The 27,746-nt window shown below is 35.7% G+C and overlaps 1 protein-coding gene across 6 annotated transcripts in view; it reads left to right on the top strand.

The window, feature by feature from the left end:
• Nucleotides 1-27,746, top strand: part of PPP4R4 (protein phosphatase 4 regulatory subunit 4) — a 221,815-nt gene that overhangs the window by 176,942 nt on the left and 17,127 nt on the right. For 5 of the 6 annotated variants that reach the window (XM_037831974.1, XM_037831971.1, XM_037831977.1 and 2 more), the window contains 7 exons: nt 2,609-2,753; nt 4,982-5,023; nt 5,120-5,191; nt 18,790-18,859; nt 19,296-19,379; nt 19,684-19,777; nt 20,849-20,919. In XM_037831974.1, coding sequence (XP_037687902.1) covers nt 2,609-2,753; nt 4,982-5,023; nt 5,120-5,191; nt 18,790-18,859; nt 19,296-19,379; nt 19,684-19,777; nt 20,849-20,919 — 578 coding nt within the window. The remainder of the gene's footprint in view (nt 1-2,608; nt 2,754-4,981; nt 5,024-5,119; nt 5,192-18,789; nt 18,860-19,295; nt 19,380-19,683; nt 19,778-20,848; nt 20,920-27,746) is intronic. The other variant, XM_037831972.1, reaches the window with a different exon arrangement.

The following is a 27,746-nucleotide window of genomic DNA, read 5'->3' as shown; positions in this document are numbered from 1 at the left end:
TATAAAATTCCCAAATGCCTCTTACATGTGCTATATAAAGAGAGGTGGGGCTTCCTTGACTTGAGATTTAAAGTAAATTGAAAAGAACCTATTGATAATTCTTAAGAATTTAGCTCTTGCTAACCAACTAATGGATCTCATTATATTGTTAACATTTTACAAATTGAAGTTGTGGTTCTAGAAAAGCAGCTTCCAATGTGGTGAAATATCAAGCAATTGACAAAGATTATTTAAAAGGAAATGAAATCATCTTTATTCTGGTAAATGTGACTAATAGCATAGCACTGATTCTAAGAGAAAGCCATCTGCCAAGTCAGTAACCAAATGAGTAATCAAATATCACTCCATGAATTTTGGTGATTTTTTGTTTTGTTTTGTAAGAGATCATTATGTAGCAATTTGTCTTGGTTCCCACTATGCTGCCTTTACCAGCCAAAGAAATGGGTCCAGGAACACATATACTAACTGAACTTTGAATACCAAATCCCTTGCCCAGCACACAGGGATACTCAGATAAAATGAGTCATTGTAGTCAACAGTCTCTGGAGCCATACTGCCTGAGCTGAAATTCCAGCTCTATACTAGCCATGTGTCTTTGGGCTAGCTACAAAATCTCTCTATGCCTTGGTTTCCTTAAAACCTAATTCATAGGGTGTTCTGAGGAATAGATGCCTGAAGTAATGCACATTAAGAACTTAGTTTGCCTGTAAGATTCTTATAAACTCTTGGTCCCAGGGTTATTATGGAGATAAATCACTGTTATGGCTTGTGTACCTCCTGTTGAATATATGTTTTCTAGACCTGCCTTGGGCTATGAAGCATGGAATATGCATAGATTGTTAAGGTTTTTTTATTTTTCCTTAAGTGAATGTGTAGAATTTAAATTTACTGAGGCTAGACAATATCAAGGCTGGAAAAATACTATTGTACTCAAAGGAGCCTTTTTCTCAGCTGTCAAAATTAAATAAATTGACTCTTTGGGACAATTGGGACCCCTTAATTAGAGAAAGCATTGCCAGGCTTAGCAGTATCCATGGTGAGCTCTGAATGAGATTGAAACCATTATTGTTATTTACGGTGCTGAAAATTCTAGAAGAGGAGCTTCTTTGCCCTTTTTGGTTGAATAAAAAGCAAATTTTGGTGTATTTATACAAAAATCCTCAACAGAAGGCTCCGCTGAGAGAGCATTCTGTAAACTACAGAGATGGGACTTAGCTGTCTCAAGGTTTTGCAGAGAAAATAGTAACCTGGAGAGCGCTCAAATGAATGCATGAATACAGTAGCTGTAAAACAGACAACCAGCCTTGGCAAAGAAGTGAAGTTTTATTTTAACAGAGAAGAACATTTCCTCTAAATTCCCTCCTCCTAGAAAGGTTTTCTTTATTTTCCTAGATTTCTTCTTACTTACCTCAGTGGCATTCTTCTGGCTCCTTGTTTCTTCCTTATCACCCTAATGTAGACTGTGGTGTGATGCCTTAGAGTCTATCCTTTCCTATCATTTCTTCTCTAACTAAATTTACTGCCTTGGTATTCTTTTCACTCTCACGGTTTAAATATCATCTATATGTTGGAGATTTTTTAATATGTATCTTCAGCATGGACATCTCCTCTGGATAACAGACTCATTGAGTCAACTCACCACTTGGTATTTCCACTGAATATCTACTAGGAACCCAAAATTAATGTGTCTGAAATTAAATCCTGATCCTCATCCATACTTGCTACTTCTGCAGTTTTCTTCATCTTATTAAATAACCATTTCATCTTTCCACTTGCTTAGGCCCAAACCTTAACTCCTTTCTTGCTGTCACCCCACCTCTAATCCCTTAGCATATCCTATTGCGTGCAAAATATATACAGAATCCATTCATTCTCACCACCTCCACTGCTGCCACTCTGGTTCAGGCCACCATCATCTCTTGCCACCTACAATCTAATCTCAACACAGTAGCTAGATGATACTTTTAAAAGTTGTCTGATCAATTCACCGCTTTGCTCAAAACCATTCAATGTTTTCTCATTGCTCTCAGGATAAAAGCTAGTGTCCTTACAGTGGCTTGCAAGGCCCTGCACAAGCTAGCCTCCTGTTACCCCTCCAAGGTCTTATACGAAATCTCCCCTTCATTCTACTCTTAACACAATGCTAACTTGAGGCAACGCATGTGACAAGCTCTCTCTTTGAGATTTTTGCATTTACTGCTGCCTCTCCTGTAACCTAAACATTCATTTTTTTCAGTGAAAACCCTCTCTGACCACCTAATTTAAAATGAGATCCTTCTCCTCTAGTACTCCATTGTCTTCTTTCCTTGATTTATTTTTCTCCATATCACTTATCACTATGCATTTTACTGATTTGTTTATTCTCTCTCCCCTAACTCCAAAATAAAATGTAAGCTCCATGAGGGCAGAGAATTTTGTTGGTTTTAGTCACTGTTGTGTCCCACCATCCAAAATAATGCTTAGCACATAATAGGCGCTCCATAAATATTTGTTGTACTGATAAATGAACACCCAGGCTATCTAAAGTTAAATTTCATGTTATTATTTCATGTTATTAGTCTTAGTTATTAAATTTACTCAAAAGTTAATTCTGTTTAATTTATTATAGAATGAAACTTTGCTACTTGTTGCCCAAAGTGAAATCTACTCTGACGATCCCTGCAGATAAGCATCTACTTCAACAGTTAGAAATGTGTGTAAGAAAACTCCTATGTCAAGAAAAAGATAAAGATGTCCTGGCTATTGTAAAAAGAGTAAGTATTACTCTTGCAACAGTATTTGCTTTTCTTGCATTAAAATAGTATTAATCATAGCTTCATTATTTTAGCGTTATAGTATAGCAATAAGTTAAAATATTTATTTCCTTAGAGTAGTAAGCATTAGAAAATGATTTGACTGATCTGTGCTATAACTGGATATGGAAATTATCTCTAAAGGACATTTAGATATTAAATTGTGACTACCTGTAATATAAGCTCCATGAAGAAGTCTTGACATGTTAGGTGCTCAGTAAGTATTGTTCAACTAATAATGAATACTTCATTCACCGGACTTTTATAAGTGATTACAATTCAGCAAAACTTTGTTGGTAAAATTGAGAAAGTCACATTTTATAGAAATATAGCCCTGGAAGGACCCTCATGATGTGTGTGACTTTACAGCAGTTCTAGACCCAGGAATGTTAAGTGGCCTGCTCCAGATCATATTAGTAAGTAGCAGAGCCAGGGCCAGATACAGTGCTCTTATGCCTGAGTGCATTCCTTTTTCTACAATGTAATGTGATGTCTTATGGTTTTTTTTGGTTTGTTGTGTTTTGTTTCAGCATGTAATCTTTTTATATGGATTATTTAGGAGGGTTAGGGAACTAAAAGAGTAAAAATTTGGGTCAGTGAGATCAACCTTTAAAATAATTGACAGTTTCAAAAACTTTACGCTGAATATATAACCATTATTTTTATAAAATTAAGTCAAATTAAAGTGATTAATTTTGTGACTCTGAATGTCAACTCAGAGCACATAGTTTTTGACCATTTATTTGTGGTAGTAGAAATTAATGTTTTAAATAATTTAGCATTGATGGCATTTTTATATTTAACAAGAGAATTTGATTTTTTTCTAAAGATCACAGCTAGATGCCACGTGAGACGTTTTTTCATAAAAGTGATTTTGATAACAGCGTTAATTAGTATAATTTTATTTTATTGAAAACTTAGTGTTAATTAGTATAATTTTATTTTATTGAAATAAGAATTTGTTAGCTGAAATAACCAAAAGTACCCAGAGTTCTGGTCATGTATCTAAATCTAAAAACATATAAATGTATATGGTATGGGAATCCCTAAGCAAGCTACATAAAGCTTTGGGATAAAAATGTATTAGCATACCATATTCAGTTTTTTTAGATGGGAAGTAATTTTATTTAAAAATGGTGCATTTCATGGCATAAATTATAAAATTTTCATAAATTTTAAGATAAAAATGAAGTTTCAAAGAAACTGTGTTTGCAATGGATAGCTTTGGGCATATGAATATATAAATGTACTTTGTTTTGTCCAGTAGAGTTACTCCTGTAGAATAAGTTTGAGAAGTACTGCCCACTCTCAGAGACAGAGCCCTCGGTTAGAGAGACAGACCATTGTTTGATCAAAATAGTTGTTTCAGACTGGTATATCTGAAAGACAAATAATGTATTTCAGAGAAAAGTCTCCCTCTTGGTTAGTCTCAATGACCAAAAATTTGTATGGAAGGGAACTAAGGATTTTAAGCCAAATGAGAATATAGCTTGCTTCATAAAAAAATTAGCTGATAATACTTTTATAAATTTCAAAACCTATATTATGTTTCAGAAAGTTCAAAAAAGATTCTCATGGGGAGTTGTTAAAAATTGGTTAAATTGCATGTATTTAGTATTTAAAATGTGGCTCTGTACTTGCTCTTCTTATGGTTAAAATCTTTGAAAATTTTAAAAAGCTCTTGGCATTGATATGTGTAGTTTGATTTTAATACAATGTAGACTTGGGAAGGACTTGAGAGGTTTCCTAATTTAGCTTTCGACATAGTGGAGAAGTATCTTTTTTTTCTTTATTTATTAGAGAAGTTGTGGGTTTACGGAACAATCATGCATAAAATACAGAATTGCCACACACCACCCCACCAACACCTTGCAATGGTGTGGAACGTTTGTTACAATTGATAGCACATTTTTATAATTGTAGTATTAATTAAAGTTCATGCTTTATTTTAGGGTTCACTGTGTACTGTGTAGTTCCATGGAGTTTTAAAACAAATTTTATTCTGTTACCATCTGTACAATCTAACATTTCTCCTTTTAATCATATTCAGATATATATTTCAGCATTGTTAATTGTATTCACAATGAAGTATCTTTTTGAACCTTCCTCTGGAAAAAGAGTCTCTTTGAGAAATGATTGTTTGATTTAATTTAATTACTGTTGGATAATTTTAAAAATTTTCTTTATAGACTGTGTTAGAGTTGGACAGAATGGAAATGTCTATGGATGCTGTAAGTACACTTTATTTACCTTTATATTAAAGGGATGGTTAAAAATTGGCAGAAACATCATTTATGTTGCACAATTTCATTTTAAACTTTAAACAGTTTCAGAAAAAGTTTTATGAAAAAGATTTGTTGGATCAAGAAAAAGAAAGAGAAGAACTACTTTTGGAAATGGTATGTTGTTTTCATATACATACACACACATCTTTCTTAACAATATAACTGAATTTGCCATTAAACTTAATTTCTTTCACTTCAACATTACTTTTTTCTTCCTAAATTACTGAAGAAGAGTCCTTATCTTCTGAAATCTGGTCATTTAGAACTGGAAGGGAAACTAAATTTGATAGCCTTTAAAAATGATTTTATTGAAGTAAAGTTGATATACAATTAACTATGTAAAGTTTAAGTGTACATTATGATAAGTTCTGAAATTCCCATGAAACCATCACCACACTCAAGATACCAAACATTTCCATTCTCCCAAAAGTTCCTTCTTGCTTCTTTATTACCCGTATCTTCTTCTACTACAGTCCCCATCAACCCTGGAGAGTGTGGTCTTTTTTTTATTTTGTTTTAGGTTTTAAAGTGGACTGTCTTCTTATTGTAATGTGATAAAAATTTCTTATCAGATATATATTTTTATGGGTTTTTTCCTACTTTTGCTTGTCTTTTCATTTACTTAATGGTGTCTTTTGAAGAACAGAAGTTTTTAATTTTCTTGAAGTCTACTTTATCATTTTTTTCTTCTATGATTTATACTTTTTATTCAGGATTCCTTCATCTATCCTTAAATCACAAGGACATTTTCTTATATTTCTTATATTTTCTTTTAGAAATTTTATTTCTTAGGTCTATGATCCATTTCAAGTTAATTTTTGTATGTTTATTTTTTCCATATGAATATCCAATTATTTCAGCAAATTTGTTGAAAAAAACTTTCTTTCTCCATTGAATTGCCTTAACACCTTTTAAAAAATTAATTGTTCATATATTTAGGTGCCTGTTTCTGGACCATTGAATTATATATTTATCTAGGTGACCATATCAAGCTATTTTTATCATTGAAACCCTGCCATTTTCCTGAATTTATTAGTGCTGTACTTTGTTGTGGACTTTTCAGGATTTTTATTTATTAGGATAATGTCAAGTGCAGATAGGGAGTTTTATTTACTTCTTCCTCTTGGATGCCTTTTATTTCTTTTTTTGCCCAGTTGCTCTGGCTAGAACTTTTAGAACAATGTTGAATAACAGTGGTAACAGTGGATATCCTTGTCTTGTTCCTGATCTTAGAAAGAAAGCTTTCAGTCTTTCAACTTTGAGTATGATCTTAGCGTTGGGGTTTTCATTTGTGTCTTTTATCATATTGAGGAAGTTTCCCTCTATACCTAGTTTTCTAAGTGTTTTTGTCAAGAAGGGATTCTGCATTTTGTCAAATACCTTTTCTGCGTCAGTTGAGATAACTGTATGTGTTTTTTCCCCTTCATTCTATTAATGTGTTGTATTGTAGTAAACTGATATTCTTATTTTGTACTACTTTGCATACCTGGGATAAATCTCACTTATATCATGGTGTATAATTATTTTATGTGCTGTTGGATTCAGTATGTTAGTATTTTCTTAAGGATTTTGCATCTATATTCAAAAGGGATATTGGTCTATAATTTTCTTTTCTTAAGTGATACCTTTATCTGACTTTCTTCTTATGATGATGTTGGCCTCATAGAATGAGTTAGAAAGTATTCCCTTTTCTTAAATTTTATGGAAGAGTTTAAGCAATACTGGTGTTAATTCCTCTTGAAATGTTTGGTAAAATTCATCAGTGAAGCCATCTGGTCCTGGGCTTTCCTTTTTTGGGAGGTTTTTGATTACTAATTCAATCTCTTAACATGTTATTGGTCTGTTGAAAGCTTCTCTTTCTTCTAGAGTCAGTGTAAGTTATTTGTGTGTTCCTAGGAACTTGTCCAATTCATCCAGGTTATCTTATTTGTTAGTGTACAGTTGTTTATAGTATCCTGTTACAGTGCTTTTATTTCTGTGGGGTCAGTAGTAGTGCCCTCCCTTTCATTTCTCATTGTTGTTATTTGCATCCTCTCTCTTTTCTCTTTGTCAGGCCAGCTAAAGGTTTGTTGATTTTATTGAGCTTTTGAATGAGCCGACTTCTGGTTTTGTTGATTTTCTCTGTTGTATTTGTATTCTCTGTTTCATTTATCTCCTCTAAAATCTTTGTTATTTCTGGCCTTCTGCTGCTTTGGGTTTAGTTTACTCTTCTTTCTCTGGATCCTCCATTTGTGAGGTTAGGTCTCTATGTTGAGTTCTTTCTTCTTTTTTATTGTAAGCATTTAGAGGTATAAATTTCTCTCTCAGTACTGCCTTTGCTGCATCCCATAAGTTTTGGTATGTTGTGTTTTTGTTTTTATTTGCCTCAAGATATTTCCTGATTTCCCTTGTGGTTTCTTCTTTGACTTGTTGGTTAAGTGTGTTTAATTTCCACACATTGGTGATTTTCCATTTCTTCTCCTGTTATTGATTTTGAGCTTCATTCCATTATGGTCAGAGAAGAAGATACATTGTATGGTTTCAGTTTTTAAAAACTTCTTGAGACTTGTTTTGTTACTTAACTTATGATCTACCAGGAGAATGACCCACGTGACCTTCAGAAGAACATTTTCTGCTGCTGCTGGATGAAGTGTTGTATATATGTCAATTAGGTCTACTTGGGTTATAGTATCATTCAGGTAGTCTATTTCCTTATGATCTTCTGTAGATGTTTTATCCATAATTGATACTGGTATATTGAAATCTACTGCCGTTATGTAGAACTGTCTGTTTCTCCTTTTGAATCAATATTTGCCTCATATATTTTGGCAGTCTGCTGTTATGTGCATATATATTTATAATTGTTATGTCTTATTTTTGAATTGACTTTTATCAGTATATAGTGGTATTCTTGGTCTCTTGTAACAATTTTTTACTTATAGTCTGTTTTATCTGATATTGGTATAGCCATACCAGTTTTCTTTTGGTTACTATTTTCATGGGATATTTTTTTCCACCTTTTCATGTTCAACCTATTTGTGTCTTTGACTTTAAGGTGAGTTTCTTATATACAAAATATAATTGGGTCATGCTTTTCTTAATGCATTTTTGTTGTTGTGAACTTTAACATATATACATAACAGTGATAACTTTTAAAGTACAATTTAACAAGTAGTTAGAGAGCAAATTTCAAAGAATGTCATGGGTTGCAGTTCCACAATTTCAGTTGTTTCTATTATTGTAAAATATAACATATATACAGAAAGGTGTTAACTTGCGATGTACATCTCAACAGGCAGTTATACAGTTAATTTCAAAAATTGTTGTGGGTTAGAGTGCCACAGTTTCAGTTCTTTCCTTATTGTGAAATATAGGGTATATAGAGAAAGATGAGAATTTTCAAACCACAATTCAATAAATATAGATATAGAGCAAATTTCCAAGAATGTTTTAGGTTATAGTTCCACCATTTCAGTTATTTTCTTCTAGGTATATTTATATACCCTAGCATCTAAAAATTTTTATATATTTATATAAAGTTTCAATATTTGTAATCCTTTGTTAAATCCTATCTTGAATGTTGCTCTTGTTTAATCTCTTTCTTCATCCTCAGGGGTGTCTAGGCAGTGACCACCCTGTTGTTCATATTGAAAAGGGACTGTTGACAGTATGGGGAAGGGGGCTGTATCTGATTGTAGTTCTTAAACAGCTTGTTGCCTCTGGGTTTTAGGACTTGTCTGGCATAGGAACACTCTGGTGGATTCAAGTTTCTGAGAGATAAAACTTAGTGAGGGAGTATTTTATAGAATCTCAGATAGGGGCCTAGGTATTTGGGGATACTGTTGGTAAGGGCAGGGCATACTGTGGCCATTTGGGATCTCTAGCTGGAGTTTGCATAATAGAAACTTCCAGGATAGCCTCTCGGCTCTGCTTGAGATCTCTTAGCCGGTGTAAACTTACCCTGTCCTCCCCTTCCCTCCCCTCCCCTCCCCCCGCTTTGGTCAGGTAGACATTTTCAGTCCCTTGCTGCCACGGCCAGACTGATTCCTGGGAGTCAGTCCTGCATTACCAGGGAGATTCAGTCCCCTGGAAGTCATCTCCCACTTGGGGTGGGGGGTAGTATTACTGAATTTATTGGCCAAGTTGGGCTTAGAGAGAGAAAGGCCACATCTGAGCAACAAAAGAGGTTCTCTGGAGGTGCCTCTTATGCATAATTGTAGGAAGGCTTAGCCTTCCATTTAGAGCCTAAGTTTCACAAGAGCAAGCCTCAAGTCAAAGGCCTAAATTATTAAATAGTGGGTTCCTAATTTCACATAATATATGTTCTATCCCAAGATAAATGGTCAGTTTCTCACATTATATTCACTTAGTTGAACAATCATCATCACTCTCAACTTTAAACAATTATCATAACGTAAAACATCCCAGAGCTCTTATCAGCTGCTAATTATTCATCCCTAGTATTAGTGTATTGCTGGTAAGATATTCCTATTAAATATAGTCTCTAATATGTAATGGGTAGTTTTTCCATATACCACTCTGTTGTTAATTCTTTTACCAGTGCCATACCTTATAAATATATCATGCTAACACTTTAAAAAATTTTTTTAACTTTATTTATCAAATAAAAAAACATTTCCAAATGAAACAGAGCAAAGTGATAGGAAAAACAGATATCCTGAAATAATTTCATTCCTTCTAATATACTCCTACCATACCAAATTTATGTTTGTAGTGCTACTCTGTAGGTTACATGCCTTTAAACTACCATTTATGAACATGTTCACCTTCAATGCATCACTGATACTTATAATCCCATTAATGAAACATAATCACATCTGCCCATTCCCATACCATTAGGTTCACCCTCCTTATCATATCTGTACTTATTAGATTATCATTTCCCCTTCACTAGCTTCTCTCTATCTCTAGATCCCCTATATTCCTCATTATAATACACTTATTTTACATTTTTCATGGAGTTCACATTAGTGGTAACATACAATATCTCTCCTTTTCTGTTTGGCTTACTTTACTCAGCATCATGTCTTCAAGTTTCATCTATGTTGTCATGTGTTTCACAACCTTGTTCCTTCTTACTGCTGTTTAGTATTCCATTGTGCCAGTTTGAATGTATTATGTCCCCCCAAACGCCATTATCTTTGATGTAATTTTGTGTGGGTGGACCTATCGGTGTTGATTAGATTGTACTTCTTTCCATGGAATGCGCCCCACCCAGCTGTGGGTGATAACTCTGATGAGATATTTCCATGGAGGTGTGGCCCCACCCATTCAGGGTGGGCCTTGATCAGTGGAGCCATATAAATGAGCTGGTGGGCAGAGGGAACTCAGTGCAGCTGTGAGTGACATTTTGAAGAGGAGCTACAGCCAAGAGGGACACTTTGAAGAAAGCACAGGAGCTGCAGATGAGAGACGGTTTGAAAATGACCGTTGAAAGCAGACTCGCTCCAGAGAAGCTGAGAGAGGACAAACATCCCAAGTGCAACTAAGAGGGACATTTTTGAGGAACTGCAGCCTAGAGAGGAATGTCCTGGGAGAAAGCCATTTTGTAACCAGAACTTTGGAGCAGATGCCAGCCATGTGCCTTCCCAGCTAACGGGTTTTCCGGACACCATTGGCCATCTTCCAGTGCAGGTACCCGATTGCTGATGTGTTACCTTGGACACTTTATGGCCTTAAGACTGTAACTGTGTAAACAAATAAACCCCCCTTTTTAAAAAACAATCCATCTCTGGTGTTTTGCATTCTGGCAGCATTAGCAGTTAAGAACAGATTTTGGTACCAGAGAGGTGGGGTGCTTTTGCTGCTGAGTTTGCAAATACCAAACATGTTGGAGCGGCTTTTTAAATGGATAACGGGAATTTTCTGGAAGAAATGTGAGGAGCTTGATAGAAAAGGCCTAAACTGCTTTGAAGAGACTCTAAAGATACTTCTAAAGATACTTCTGATGAGGCCTTGAACAGAAATGATGACTGTGTTGTTGTGAACTGAAAGAAAAGCGATCCTTGTTTTAAAGTGGCAGAGAATTTGGCAAAATTGAGTCCTGGTGTCAGATGGAAAGAATTTGAAAGCGACAACCTGGAATACTTAGCTGAGGAGATCTCCAGACTATGTGTGGAGGATGTACCCTGGCTTCTTGCAGCTTATAGTAAAATGCGAGCGGAGAGAGATAAACTTAGAGCTGAACTCTTGGGTTCAAAGAAACCAGAAGCTGATGGCTTGGACAGGGGGTGGAATCCCAGAAGCTACAGCCCAACGTGAGGATGTAACCAAACATGGAACCCAGCCACCATTTCAGTACAAGCCAAGATTGGAAAGGGAGTTAAGCAGAAAGGATTTGTGGAAAGTCCTATTGTCTGATGGCTTTGACCCCTGTGTGCTTCATGTGAAGCCAACAGAATTTTTGTGAGATCTTTATAGACAGAGCTGTTGCCAGTCTGGACTGGAGGAGATAGACCAGGAACAAATTGAAGGAAAAATTTCTTCAAAGACAATGCCATGGAGGTTGAGGTCTGGAGGCAAGAGGTCTCGGGCTGGGAGAGCGGAGCAGCCCACATGCATGGAAAGGGTGAGTTTGCCCTGGAGGTCAAGTGCGGGCCTTCCGCCTTGATGCTCAGGAAATGTTCTGCCACCTTAAGCCCCAAAGAGGGTGGAGCACATTCCCAGGGAATTGGGGAGAGCCTGGCTGCCACCACACTGTTCTGAAGGGGGGGGGCGGTGTGTGCCCCAGAGATGGAAGGGAATCCGGGAGCTGCCCCAATGTTTGAGGAGGGTGGGGCCGAGAAGGTGGTCTCCCCAATGTGTGGATATGTCGGAGCACTCACCTAAGCGTTTGGAGAGGAAAGGGCTGCCACAAAGGCCCTTAGGAAGGGTTAGACTCCCACTCTCTCAAGCCCCAAGGATTCAACGTCATTTTGTAAATGGCTCTCAGACTTTGAAATCTAATGGAGTTTGTCCTGTGGGTTTTAGGAACTGTTTTGGTCCTGTTAACCCTGTTTTCCTTACTGTTTCTCCTTATGGCAATGGGAATGTTTATCCTATGAATGTCCCTCCTTTGTATATTGGAAGCACATAACTTGATCTCAGTTCACAGATCCACAGCTAAAGGAAAATTATGCCTTAGGACTGACCATGCCTATAATTGATTTTGATGGAATTTTGTACTTAACTATTGTTACTGAAATGATTTAAGTTTCTGTGATATTGTGGGATGAATGTATTTTGTATATGGAAAGATAATGTCATTTTGGGGTCCAGGGACTGGAATGTGCCAGTTTGAATGTATTAAGTCCCTCCAAATGCCATTATCTTTGATGTAGTCTTTGTGGGCGGACCTATCACTGTTGGTTAGATTGTAATTCTTTGAGTGTTTACATGGAATGTGCCCCACCCAACTGTGGGTGATGACTCTGATGAGTTAGTTTCCATGGAGGTGTGGTCCCACCCATTCAGGGTGGGCCTGGATCAGTGGAGCCATATAAATGAGCTGACAGGCAGAGCGAACTTGGTATAGCTGTGAGTGACATTTTGAAGAGGAGCTACAGCCAAGAGGGACACTTTGAATAGAGCGCAGGAGCTGCAGATGAGAGACAGTTTGAAAATGACCATTGAAAGCAGACTCTTGCTCCAGAGAAGCTGAGAGAGGACAGACATTCCAAGTGCAACTAAGAGGGACATTTTTGAGGAACTGCAGCCTAGAGAGGAACATCCTGGGAGAAAGCCATTTTGTAACCAGAAGTTTGGAGCAGATGCCAGCCACATGCCTTCCCAGCTAACAGGTTTTCCGGATACCATTGGCCATCTTCCAGTGCAGGTACCCGATTAATGATGTGTTACCTTGGACACTTTATGGCTCTAAGACTGTAAGTGTGGAACCAAATAAACCCCCTTTTATAAAAGCCAATCCTGCTCTGGTGTTTTGCATTCTGGCAGCATTAGCAAACTAGAGCATCCATCACATGTATATACCACATTTTGTTTATCCACTCATCTGTTGAAGGACACTTGGATTGTTTCCATCTCTTGTGAACAATGCTGCTGTGAACATTAGTGTGTAAATGTCTGTTTGTGTCACTGCTTTCATATCTTCTGGGTATATACTGAGAAGTTAAATTGCCAGATTGTCAGATAACTTGATGTTTTAGTTTGCTAATGCTGCAGAATGCAAAACACCAGAGATGGATAGGCTTTTATAAAACGGGGGTTTATTTCACTACACAGTTATAGTCTTAAGGCCACAAAACGTCCAAGGTAACACATCAGCAATCGGGTACCTTCACCGGAGGATGGCCAATGGCATCTGGAAAACCTCTGTTAGCTGGGAAGGCACGTGGCTGGAGTCTGCTCCAAAGTTCTGGTTTCAAAATGGCTTTCTCCCAGGACGTTCCTTTCTAGCAAGCTTGCTCTTCTTCAAAACGTCACTCACAGCTGCACTCCGTTCAGTCTCTTTGAGTCAGCATGTTTATATGGCTCCACTGATCAAGGCCCACCCTGAATGGGTGGGGTCACGCCTCCATGGGAGTATCCCACCAAAGTCACCACCCACAGCTGGGTGGGGCACATTCCAGGCAAATCTAACCGGCACCAAAACGTCTGTCCCACAAGACCACAAAGATAATGGCATTTGGGGGACACAATACATTCAAACCGGCACACTTGATAACTAGTTTTCTGAGGGACTGCCAAGCTGTCATCCAGCAATGAATAAGAGTTCCAATTTCTCCACATCTTCTCCAGAATTTGTGGTTTCCTGTTTGTTTAATGGCGGCCATTCTTACTGGTGTGAGATATCTCCTTGTGGTCTTAACTTGCGTTTCCCTAAAAGCTAGTGGGTCATGCTTTTTTATCCATTCTGCCAATCTCTACCTTTTACATTTAAAGTGACTACTCAAAACACAGGACTTTCTTCTGCCCTTTTGTTATTTTGTCTTTTTAAGTTTTATGCCTTTTTTGTCTCTCAGTTCTTCTGTTAAGGCTCACTTTTGTATTTATTTTATTTTTTGTGGTGTACCATTTTCCTTCCCTTCTCATTTACTTCTGTATATATTTTTCAGAGATTTTCTCTGTGGTTACCCTGGGGTTTAAATTTAACATTTAAAATTACAGCAGTCACTTTTGCTTTGAAACCAACTTAATGTAAGTAGCATATAAAACACGACTCCTATATTCCATTATGCCTCAATCTTTTTTTGTTCTTGTTATGAAGTATATCTTTATGCAAGGTATGCTCCAAACCATAGATTTATTGTTACTTTTTTATTAGGAAAATAAAGCTGGTAATCCTTTACCCCATGCCCCTTTGGCTTAATTGCTTCTTATCTGTTTTAGCTGTCTGCAAGCTGCTTTTGCTTGCAGAGCAAGTTCTGGGAGAGCTAACCAGAGACGAGTTTCTTTGTTAATCTTTCAGGCTGCCACCTGATAGATTGGCAACCACACAGAGGCACCCCACTATGTGCATAGGGGTTACTCTACACCCTCCAGAAAAAGGGCAGGGACCCACAATGGGAGTTCAGGCTGGCTCCACACTGTGCTGGGAAGGCAGTGGGAGAAGGGTCAGCAAAGGCAACACAAACTTGTTTTAAAAGCTGTGTTTTCTTGATTTGGCACTCAGCCAGTTACTGCAAACCTTTAACTCTTTTCTGGAATTTCAGGGAAGATGGAGTTATCAGTTAGTGCTTTTTGTTCAAAGATTCCATGTGGTAGTGGCATCCTGGAGCATCTTAGGCCATCATATTGGTCTGTCTGATTTTCTAGATTGCATATGTTGATTTAAATTTTAGAATCAGTAAATTTTTATAAAAAGCTTGTTGAAATTTTAATTACAATTGCATTACTTAGGATTGATCCATAGATTAATTTGGAGAATTACAATCTTAACAATGTTGACTATTCCAGTCCATGGGTATAGTATTTTACTCCATTTATTTAATCTTCTTCCCATTTTTTTCTCTGTAATTTTTTCAGTGTAGAGCTCATGGGAGTCTTTTGTTAGGTTTATTCCTAGGTATTTTATGTTTTGGCTCTATTGTAAATGGAATTATATATTTTTATTTCACTTTACAGTATATGTTGATAAAGTATTAGAATATTATTAATTTTATATATTGACCTTGTACCTTATGAACTTGCTAAATTTGCTTATTTCTAGAAATTGTTTTTCAGATTTACTATGAGTTTTTATGTAAATCCTTATATCATCTTTAAATAAGGCCAACTTACTTCTTCCTTTTCAATGTTCATTCCTTTTGTTTCTTTCTTTTCCCCTATTGCAAGATCCAGGGTCTCCAGCACAATGTTGAAAAACACTGGTCAAAATGGGGAATCCTTGCTTCGTTCCTGCTCTTAAAGGGAAGCATTTGTTTTTCACCATAAGATATTTTGGCTGTAGGTCTTAGACAGATGCCCTTTATCAGACTGAGGAAGCTCCCTGCTATTCCTAGTTTGCTGAGAGTTTTTATGAATGCTGGTTGAATTTTGTTAAATGTTATTTTTACATATCTAGAAATGATATTTGGTTATTATCCTTTATTCTGTTAATACTCTGAATTACATTGATTTTTCAAAAGGTAAACTAACCTTGTATTTTTGGTATAAACCCCACTTGGTGATCATGTATTATCCTTTTCCTCTGTTATTGAAATCTTTGCTAATATTTTGCTAAGGACTTTTGCATCTGTATTCATAAGTGATATTGGTCTGTAATTTCCTTTTCTTGTCAATTTTTGATATTGGACTTAGTGCTGACTTCATAAAACAAGATGGGCAGTGTTCTAGCCTCCTCTATTTTCTGACATAGTTTGTATAAAGTTGGTTTTATTTCTTTCTTGAATGTTAGGTAGAATTTACTAGTGAAACCATCTGATCTCTTTAATAGATACAGGAGCATTCAGATTTTCTATTTCTTCTTTTATCAATTTTAATAAGTTGCTCCCCGCACAATTTTTTTTTTAAATTCAGTTTTATTAAAATATATTCACATACCGTACAATCATCCATGGTATACAATCAACTGTTCACAGTACGATCATATAGTTATTCATTCATCACCACAATCTATTTCTGAACATTTTCTATACATCAGAAAGAATCAGAATAAGAATAAAAAATAAAAGTAAAAAAAGAACACCCAAATCATCTCCCACCATCCCACCATATTTGTCATTTAGTTTTTGTCCCCACTTTTCTACCTGTCCATCCACACGCTAGACAAAGGGAGTGTGATCCACAAGGCCTTCACAATCACACTGTCACCCCTTGTAATCTACATTATTCTACAGTCGTCTTCAGGAGTCCAGACTACTGGGTTGGAGTTTGGTAGTTTCAGGTATTTACTTCTAGCCATTCCAATACATTAAAACCTAAGAGGTGTTATCTATATAGTGCATAAGAATGTCCACCAGAATGACCTCTCAGTTCCACTTGAAATCTCTCAGCCACTGAAACTCCCCTGCAATTTTTCATTTCATCTAAGCTGTCATATCTTTTGGCATAAAGTTAAGAATATTCTCATACTTTCCTTTTAACGTATATAGGATCTCGGTGATAACTCCTGTTTCATTTGTATCTTAATGATTTGTATTCTTCCTGTATTTTTTAAAAATTATTTTTGGTGGTTACATAGCTAACCTTTTACAGACTACTTATTGTTAACAGTGTACCTCTTCGTTTAAAAATGGCATGGGTCTCTTTACCCACCCCAAACCACTTTTTATGTTACAGTTGTTACTTGAATTAATCTGCATACATTAAACCCCCACCAGAGAATGTTAGTTTTTGCTTTAAGTCATCCTACATATCTTGAAGAATGTAAGAGAGAAAAGTCTGTTAGGTTACTCCGATGTTTACCATTTCCAATATTCTTCATTTAATGCTTAGGATCCATAGTTACCTCTGGTATTCCCCCCTCTTTAGTCTGAAGAATTTTCTTTAGCATTTCTCATAGTGCAGGACTTCTGTTGGCAAGTTCTCTTAGTTTCCCTTTATCTAAAATATCTTTTTCTCATGTTCATTCCTTAAGTATGAATAGAATTCTGGATTGGCAGCCTTTTTCTTTCTACACTTTAAAGATGCTTTTTTGTCTGTCTTCTGGCCTCCATGGCATCTGATGAAAAATCTGCTGTCACTTCTGTATGTAATACTGTTTTTCTTTGGCTACTTTCACGATTTTTTTCTTTATTTGTGTGTATGTGTGTGTGGTTTGATTTTGGTGTGTGTAGGCATGGTTTTCTTTTAATTTATCCTGTTTGGGGATATGTTGCACTTCCTGAATCTGTAAATATATGTTATACCCCAGATTTGGGAAAGTTCGGGCTGTTTGTTTACATATGTGTTCTGTCCCAATTCCTCTATCCTCTATTTCTGGGTCTTTAATTACACATATATTAGTTCTTTTGATGTTGTCCCATTGGTTCATGAGGCTTTGTTCTTTCTTTTTTTTTATCTCTTTGCTCCTCAGATGGAATTATTTCTGTTTATCTATCTTCAGTGTCACCAACTCTTTCCACTGATCTCCGTTTTGCTGTTGAGCCTCTCCAGTGAATTTTTTCCCAAATAGTTGTATTTTTCAGTTCTAAAATTTCCATTTGGTTCTTTTTTATATATATATTTCCTATTTTTATGCTGAGAATTTTGGTGCCGTGAAATTAAAATCTTAAGTGGAAATACTTTGAAAACTATAGTACATTATTTTATCAGTCTTGAAAGACAAAGACTGGAGTTCAGGTTTGCCAATGGTAGACACTATAGAGAATACAGCAGGCTCTCAAAAACTTTTAGGACTATATGACCTAAAACCAAAATAAAAAGTAAACAGAAAATGACTCCCAGATTAGCCTAATATTCAAGTTAGCAGACAAGGACTTCAAGATAACTGGTTATGATCATCAGGATAATGAAGGAAAAGATGGAGAAAATAGATGATTCTGCTGCTAAATCCACCTACTGATATTTTATTTTTCGGTTTTGTGTGTTTTCAGTTTTAGAATTTCCTTTTGGTTTTTCTTTATTGCATTCAAATCTCTGTTGAAATTCCTCATGTCCTCTATTTTCTCCATCTTTTTCTTTATTTTCCAGGTGCACTTATAGAACTGCAGAACAGTTGTTGAGTGCAGTGTTCTGCATGTCATTTAGGTCATGCTTTTCAGACCTTGATTTCTTCTCTCTTTTCTTTGCCTACTTGTCCTATTGGCATACATGGCTTCTAGGTTTTTGTAATATTTTGTTTCTTGATCTGGAAGCTGGTTACACAGGTATATTCACTTTATGAAAATTTACTGAGCTGTACATGTATGATTTTTGTACTTTTCTGTATGTAAATTATCCTTCAATTAAGAATTTACCAAAAATATCCAAGAGACCATTTCCTTTTCTCTCAATCTTTTAAAAGAAAATATTATTTTGCTATTTACCAATCAAATTGAAATGACCAATAGTAACAAATGTTTTGCCATTGGCAATCTATAAATACTTTCTAGAAAATGAAGGCTTACTACAGCATTGATACAAAATTCATTGTTTTAACTTCATAAACCCCCAAGGACACAGAGAAATCTGAAAGAACACTGATTTATTTAGACACCAATTTGGGGGGAAAAAAGTACTTTTTTTGAGAACTGTACTCATATCTTGAAAGTTTAGAACCATTTCTCATTAGAAGATGTTCCTAAATCTCTTTAATCTGTACCCTTAATGCTTAGAAAATGTTTTAATAACAGGAACAATTAGAGAAAGAGAAGCAACAGAATGATGGAAGGCCCCTGAGTGATAAAATCTTTGAAAAGAAACGTAAGTAGTTTTCCTCTGCCTTCACCTCAGTTACACAACTGATGTTCCTTCCTGGCTGAGGAAAGACTTTGCTGAGTTTTGAACTTTATATGTTCAATTTCTCTCCTTTTTTTCATTTTGTTAGAAGTTGTTTTCAAAAATTGTCTGTTTAATGTGGTGCAGATGTTAGGAATACAAGAATAAATGGTGGGGATCAGTGGGGAGGTTTAAATGTTTCAAAATGAGATCTTGAAGTTAGCTCTGTTTGATGATGGTAATAAGATTGTTAAATTTATCAGAGAGTGACAAAGATTGAAATATGAAAGTAAGAATATTTTAAAAGGAACGTTGTTCAGACAGAGATAGTGATCCATATTCTCTATAGTAACTTGTTTATTTATGGAGGTTAATTAGGATTCAGAGGAAATTATATAACTTAAAACAGACTTTATTTTAGGTAGAGATTCTAAGACACCAACACTTCTGCCCAAGAGCACCCCTGTTTCTGTTCCTGGACCCTCTTCTGCCACCCCTTCGACAAGTAAGAGAGAACTTCTTCTTATGTCTTTATTTCCTTCTGTTTTATAAAGATTAATTTCAGGTAGAGTCACTCTATTAGATGAGAGATATATTGTTCTAAAGCACCTTTTGTTTTTTGTTAGTTGTTTTGGTAGTTCTTAATGGGTAGTAGAGCTAAGATACAGCAGTCAGCTCAAACTAAGGAAAGCAAGCTAGACCCATCTGTGTTTTACAGATAACGTTGGTAGTTTGGAATGGGATGGAAATTTGGGCAGGCAAGGATGAATTGAAAATTGTGTTTTTCTTATTTCTGCTTATTACTCTAGGCAAAGAAATCAAGAAATCCAAACTGATTCGAAGCCAGTCTTTTAATAATCAAGCTTTTCATGCAAAATATGGCAACTTAGACAAGTGCAGTGGGTATGTTCCATCACCTATTTACTTTTTAATTAATTTTTTTATTTTGTAGTCACACATCATTATTTATGTGAAATATTTACATTATTATGATAAAAAGAACTAATTTTATTTTTTATTAGGTCAATAATTTGCCAGTTTTCTTCTGAAAAGATTGTTACATTAAAGAAACAGAAGTGTAAATGTTTGTATAAGAATAGGTATCCTGGAATTCTAGGAAGAATACTGCCATGACACTATTTATTAGCATCACAGAATCCATGTGTGATATTATGAGGAAGGTGGTGCTGTATTAGCTATAACATTCAACTTCTAAATGGGTGTGGACATACTTCAGCCATTTAATAAATAAATACATTTGCTATTAATATTGTTTCTTTCTATAGAGAGACCACTGACATGTTCCTATGGCAACAGAGCTACCCTAAGAAAAGATTGAATGTCTGGTTTCTCTTTAATCCAGAAGACAAAATTATAAAACAGTTAAGATTTATTGAGAATAAGCATAAGTTAAATGACCATAATTTTATATGTGTACACATACAGTATATAACATCTGAGTATCAATTAACAAAGTAATTTTAAGAAAACATAAATGCCTTTAAAATTGTTCATTCATCTATCAAGATAAATGACATTTACAGACAAAAACTACATTTTTCTTTTTTTTTTTAAGGTAATCTAGTCCAGGTTTTCAGCATGTTTTGGACATTTTCAACAGATCCATATAGAGTTTCTAGCCAGTAGTGTGATATAAATATGAACAACAGGTTAAAAATAAAGATAAGTTGTTTTCATCCATTTTACCCATCTTATTGTCTTAGGAGAGTATTATAAAAAAATTTATTCTGATGCACATGTTTCAGAAAATGTTTTTTTTTTTTTTAAGTTATAGGCAAAGTAAGTGTTGTGAGCCATGGCATGTAAAAAATAAATGAAAATTAAAAGCAGCAAATGTTTCATAAGCAGAGGAAAGAATTAAGAAAAAAAGATTGACACAGACCAAAGTATGAAATAACTGTGATTGAAAGAAGCATGCTCTTGTATTTTAAACTAAATCATGTTCTTTTCTAGTAAAAGTTCCACATCAGGATATACACCTTCTGCCTCAAGTTTAGCAAAGACTTCTATGATTTCACTAACTGGTAAGTAGCAGTCTCAGCCCTCTATAAGCATAGACACAAAAATCCTTAATAAAATATTGGTGATTTGAATCCAGCAGTATATAAAAACTGTAATACAATATGATGAAGTGGTATTTATTCCAGGAATGCAAATTTGGTTTAACATTAAAAAACATTCTAGGTAATTCACATATTAACAGAATAAAGTTTAATAAAGCATAGATCATTTCATGTAAGCAGAAAATGCATTTGATGGAGTTTATTACTATTTCATGATATGAACTTATCAAACTAGAAATAGAAGGGAGCTTCCTCAATCTAATAGAGGGTGTCTACCAAAAAAAAAAAATGTAGAACTAATGTCATACTTAATGGAGAAAGACAGAATGCTTCTTCTTAAAATCAGTATCAAGGCAAGTATGTTGTCTTGTGCTATTTTAATTCCTAGTTGTACTAGAGGTCATAGCCAGTGCAATAAGGAAGGAAAAAGAAATAAAAGACACGCTGAACAAAATGAAATAAGTAAAATTGTCTTCATTCTCAGACAACATAATCATGTACATAGAAATTCCTAGGGAATGCACAAAGTAAAAGAGGCTGGAACTAATATAAGTGAACTTAATGAAGTCACAGATACAAGATAAATGCTAAATAATCATATTTGCACATACTAGCAATGAAGAATTGAAAATGAAATTGAAAAAAAAAATAAAACAACAGGAGGATTTCCAGGGAACAGATGGTGGAGGAGGGAGCTTCAGGACTCAGTCTTTCCACAAACACATCCATGAAACAGGTTGGCACTGTCTGAAACAACTATTTTGAAGATCCAGAGACCAGAAGAACACTATACAGCATCCGGGGAAGAGTGGGAGGAAGAGCTTGATAAATTACGGTAAAGAATAGTAAGTTGCTCTCTCTGCACAGCAGCAACTAACACCCATCCCCCTTACTCACAGCAGATCTCCATGAGGTCCAAACCCTGACTAGCTCGCTAGTAACAGAAAGGGTCATCAAAATCCTCTTCTCCAAGAACAGGGGTGGGCACAGTTGATCAGTGATCATGGCTTTTGATTAGGGAATTAGGATTGCTTGGGGCCCAACTCTGAGGGCAGCTATCATTTCAACCTGCTCTAGACAAAGGCAGCAGCAAACATTGTTTCAACCCCACCTCTGACAAAGGTGAGAGAAGGCATTTTTTTATCCCTCCATGGACATGGCTGGAGGCAATGGGGACTTAAAGATGTAGCTTAATTAGTAGTACAACTATAAAAATGTGCTATCATCAGTTCTAACAAATATTACACACAAATGCAAGGTTTTAGTGGTGGGTGGTGTATGGGAATCCTGTATTTTATGCATGACTGTCCCGTAAACCTATATCTTCTATAATAAATTTTTAAAAGGTGCAGGGCTTTCTTGGGCTGCAGGGGCCAGTTAGCTGCAAGATTGGAATTGCTGGGCAGGCCAAGAAAGCTCAACTTTGGGGAGCTGTTAGAGAGCTCTTGGCATCCTTCCTGAACCCCTGCCCAGAGCATTTGGGAATCAGTCAGCACCCCCATTGTGGGTCCCTAGCCCTGTTTTGGCTGGGAAAGACTCACAAGGGAAAGTCATCTCCAGGGTGACCCTCCTTCCAGAAATTTTCCTCCATGCTGAAGCAGCTTGAGACAATGAAGGGAGTGCAAAAAACTGTAGATGTGGACAGTCTGAAATAAAGGCCTGCAGTTTTCAAACACCTGGGAGAGGGAGGTCTTTCTCCTGGGAAACAGAGAGGACAACCGAACTCCTGTAAACAGAGGAACTCCAAAATAACGAACAAGCAAATGCCTAGGACAAGACAGAAGCCCAGAAAGACAGGAAAAACCCTGCACACTGCATTTGCCTTAGGCAGACCTTCCTGATAGGAGGGCTGAAGTTCAAGAACATCTCTGTCTTGTCACCAACTGGTTAAAAAAACAAGAAATAGACATCTCAGGGAATAAATCCCAGACTTAACATTTTAAAATATTAAAATGTACCACATGCAACAAAAGAGTACAAGACAGACAAAGAAACAGGAAATGATGGCCCATCCAAATGAAGAGAATAAAAGTACAGAAAACACCAATGAAAAAGAATAGAATGTGGACATACCAAACAAAGCCTTTTAAAAAACTATCTTAAAAACACTTAAGGAGTTGAAGGAAAATACAGAGAAAGAACTGAAGGATACCAGGAAAGCAATGAATGATCAATATGAGAGTGTAAGTAAAGAGACAAATTTTAAAAAAGAACCAAAGAAAACTACTGGAGTTGAAGATCACAGTCACAAATGAAAAATGCGCAGCAGGATTTCAAGAGCAGATCGGAGCTGACAGTAGAAAGAATCAGTGAACTTGAAGACAAGATACTTGAAATGAGTCAGGCTGAGGAGCAGAAAGAATGAAGAAATATTAAAAGTGAAAATAGCCTAAGGCACCTTTGGGACACCATCAGGTACACCAATATATGCATGGTGGGAGTCCCAGAAGGAGAATTAAAAAATAAAGGGGCAGAAGGAATAGTCAAAGAAATAATGACAGAGAACTTCCCAAACTTACCAAAAGATGGGAATATGCACATCCCAAGAAGCTCAGAGAACACCACACGGGATAGACATGGGGAAGAATACGTCCCATTATATACTGATCACATTATCAAATGCAAAGGACAAGGAGAGAGTTCTGAAAGCTGTAAGAGAAAAGCAATGTGTTACGTAGAAGGGAGTCCCAATAAGATTGAGTTCCAAGCTCTCATTAGAAACCATGGAAGCAAGAAGACAGTGGGTTGAAATACTTAGAAGTGCTGAAGGAAAACAACTGTCAGCCAAGAAATTTATATGCAGCAAGACTCTCAAAAATGAGAGCAAGATTAGGAGAGTCTCAGATAAGCAAAAGCTGAGGGAGTTAATCACCTCTCGATCTACCTTACAAGCAATGCTAAAGGGAATTTTTCAGACTGAAAAGAAAAAACACTAAGCAATGGTTCAAAGTAGCATAAAGAAATAAAGACCTGAAGTAAAGTAACCATTTGTGTAATTGTAAATGTCAGTATTATTGCATGGTATTGTTTTGTAGGAACTCAACTTTTTCCTTCCTGCAGGTGCTAAAATGCAAATGCATAAAAAGTAATGATAAATCTATGTTTTTGAACATAATGTACAAAAATATAAGTGGTAACAAGTACAAAAAAATTGTGGGAGGACAGAGGGGTATAGGAAAAGTATATGCATGCTATTGAAGTTAAGTTGCTGTTAGACAAAATATGACTGTTATATATTTAGAATGATAAATTTTAGCCCCATTGTTATCACAAGGAAAATAGATGAAAAATATATCCAGATAGAAATAAGAAGGCACTCAGTATAGTACAACACACACAAAAAAGCAAATAAATATAAAATAGGCATTAATGGAAGTGAGGGACAAGAAAGGTATAAGACTTACAAAGGCTTAATAGCAAAATGGTGGAAGAAAGTCTGGTATTATCAGTAGTGACTTTAAATGTAAATGGGTTAAACTCTCCAGTCAAAAGGCAGAGACTGGCAGACTTGATAAAGAAGCATGATCCGACTATATGCTGTCTGTAAGAGACTCACCTTATATTCAAAGATACAAGTAGGTTGATGGTGAAAGGATGGAAAAAATGTATGCCATCTCATGTAGTAAGCTAAAGAGAGCTGGGGTGGTTAAACTGATATCGGATACAATAAATTTTAAGTCAAAAACAGTTATGAAGGACAAAGATAATCATTAGATACTGATAAAGGGAACAATTCAATAAGAATATGTAATAATTATAAATATATATGCATCTAACAGCAGAACGCCAAAATATATGATACAATTACTGACAGATTTGAAGAGAGAAATTGACAGTTCTACATTATTAGTAGGAGACTTTAAAACATCACTCTCAATAATGGATAGAACATCTAGTCAGAAGATCAATAAAGAAGTATGGGACTTGAATGATACCCTAAACCAACTAGACCTAGCAGACATAAATAGAACACTGCACCCAACAAAACCAGAATATATATTCTTCTTGAGTACGGATGGATCATTCTCCAGGATGGACAAGATACTGGGTCACAAAACAAGTCTCAATTCAAAAATACTGAAATCATACGATATATTTTCTGACCACAGTGTTCAAAGCTAGAAATCAGTATAAGAGGGAGAAATGGAAAATTCACAAATATGTGGAAATTAAACAACATACTCTTAAACAACCTGTGGGTCAAAGAGGAAATCAGAAGCAAAATTAGGAAATATCTTGTGAAAGAAAATCAAAATACAATATACCAAAACTTATGGGATGCAGTAAAGGCAGTGCTGAAAGAGAAATTTATAACTCTGAATGCTTACGTTAAAAAAGAACAAAGACTTCAAATCAGAGACCTTTCCTCAAAGCTGAAAAAACTGGAAAAAGAAGAGCAAACTAAACCAAAAGTGGGCAGAAAGAAGGAAATAACAAAGATTAGAGAAAGAAATAACAAAAATAAATGAAATAGAAAACAAACAAAAACAATAGAATAAACAAAACAAAAAGTTTATTCTTTGAAAAGATAAATAAAATTGACAAACCTTTAGCTAGAGACTGACAAAGAAAAAAAAAAAAAGAGAATGCAAATAATGAAAATCAGAAATGAAAAGGGGACGTTACTACTGACCCTGCTGAAATAAAAAGGACTGTAAGAGGATACTGTGAACACTGAATGCCAATAAATTAGTTAACCTAGATGAAATTGACAAATTCTTAGAAGCAAAACTACCTATATTGACTCAAGAAGAAATAGATCGTAACAAACCAATTGCTGGTAAAGAGATTAAATCAGTAATCAAAACTTCCCAACAAAGAGAAACTCATCTTCACAGGGAATTCTACCAAAATCTCAAGAAGGCTTAACTCCAATTCTGCTCAAACTCTTCCATAAACTTGAAGAGGAGGGAATGCTCCCTAACTCATACTTCAAGGCCAACTTACTCTCTTTAAAAGCTGGGTAAATATATCACAAAAAAAGAAATCTTTTGAGTATAGATGCAAAAATCCTCAACAAAATACTAGCAAACTAAACCCCAGAGCATATTAAAAAAATTATGCACCATGATCAATTGGGATTTATCCCTGATATGCAACATTGGTTCAACATAACAAAGTCATTTAATGTAATATATCACATTCACAGAATGAAGGAGAAAACTCACTTGGTGATTTCAATCCATGCAGAAAAGACTTCTGACAAAATATAGTATCCTTTCTCAATAAAAACACTTAGAACACTAGGAATAGAAGGAAATTTCCACAATATGATAAAGGACATATTTGAAAAGCCCACAGCTAACATTTTACTTAATGGTGAAAGACTGAAAGCTTTCCCTATATAATCTGGAAAAAGGCAAGGATGCCCACTGTCACCAGTGTTATTCAGCATTGTAGAGGAAATTCTTGCCTGAACAATTAGGCAACAAAAAGAACTAAAAGGCATCCATATTGGAAAGGAAGAAGTAAAATTTTCCCTATTTGCAGTTGATATGATCCTATACAGAAAATCCTGAAAAATCCACAGCAAAGCTCCTAGAGCTGAGAAATGAATTCAGCAATGTGGCGGGATACAAGACCAACACCCCCAAATCAGTAGTGTTTCTGTATGCAAGCAATGAACAATTCAAAGAAGAAACAACAAAAAAAATTCCATTCACAATAGCAACTAAAAGAATCAAATATCTGCAAAGAAACCTAACCAAGGATGTAAAGGACTTGTACACAGAAAACTATAAAACATTGATTAAAGAAATTAGAGAAGACCTAATTAAATGGAAGGACTTTCCATGTTCATGGATTGGAAGACTAAATATCACTAAGATGTCAGTACTACCCAAAGCAATTTTATAGATTCAGTGCAATCCTAATCAAAATTCCAGTAGCCTTCTTTGCAGAAATGGAAAAACCAATCATCAAATTTACATGGAAGGGTAAGAGTCCCTGAATAACTAAAGCCATCTTGAAAAAGAAGAATGAAGTTGGAAGACTCATACTTCTCAAAATTAAACTAGTTACAAAGCCACAGTAATCAAAACAGCATGGTACTGGCACTAAGACAGACATATAAATCAATTGAATTGAACTGAGAGCTGAGAAATCAACCCTCACAATTACGGCCAACTGATTTTTGACAAGTTGGTAAAAACCACTGAATTGGGAAATAATAGTCTCTTCAACCAATAGTGCTGGGAAAACTGTATATCCATATGCAAAAAAGAGAAGGATTACCCCTGTCTCACACTGTATACAAAAATCAACTCAAAATAGATCAAAGACCTCAATATAAGAGGTAGAACCATCAAACCCCTAAAAGCAAATGTAGAAAAGCATCTTCAGGACCATGTTTTAGATAATGGTTTCTTAGATTTTATACCCAAAGCACAAGCAACAAAAGAAAAATAGGTAAATGGGACCTCATGAAAGTTAAAAACTTTTGCACCCCAAAGGACTTTAGCATGACAGTAAAATGACAACCTATACAATAGTAGAAAATATTTGAAAACTACCTATCCAAAAAAGGTTAAGCACCCAGAATATATAAAGAAATCCTTAAACTTTTCAACTGATAAAAGGCAACCAATTTAAAAATTGGCAAAAGACTTTGTTCTAGTTTGCTAATGCTGCCGGAATGCAAAACACCAGAAATGCACTGGCTTTTATAAAGGGGGTTTATTTGGTTACACAGTTACAGTCTTAAGGCCATAAAGTGTCCGAAGTAACACATCAGCAATCTGGTACCTTCCCTGGAGGATAGCCAATGGTGTCCGGAAAACCTCTGTTAG

This window comes from Choloepus didactylus, chromosome 4, assembly GCF_015220235.1.
Source record: "Choloepus didactylus isolate mChoDid1 chromosome 4, mChoDid1.pri, whole genome shotgun sequence".
In the NCBI taxonomy this organism is placed as follows: domain Eukaryota; kingdom Metazoa; phylum Chordata; class Mammalia; order Pilosa; family Megalonychidae; genus Choloepus; species Choloepus didactylus.
The sequence above is the reverse complement of the archived record's forward strand: the minus strand, read 5'-3'. Positions and strand labels throughout refer to the sequence as shown.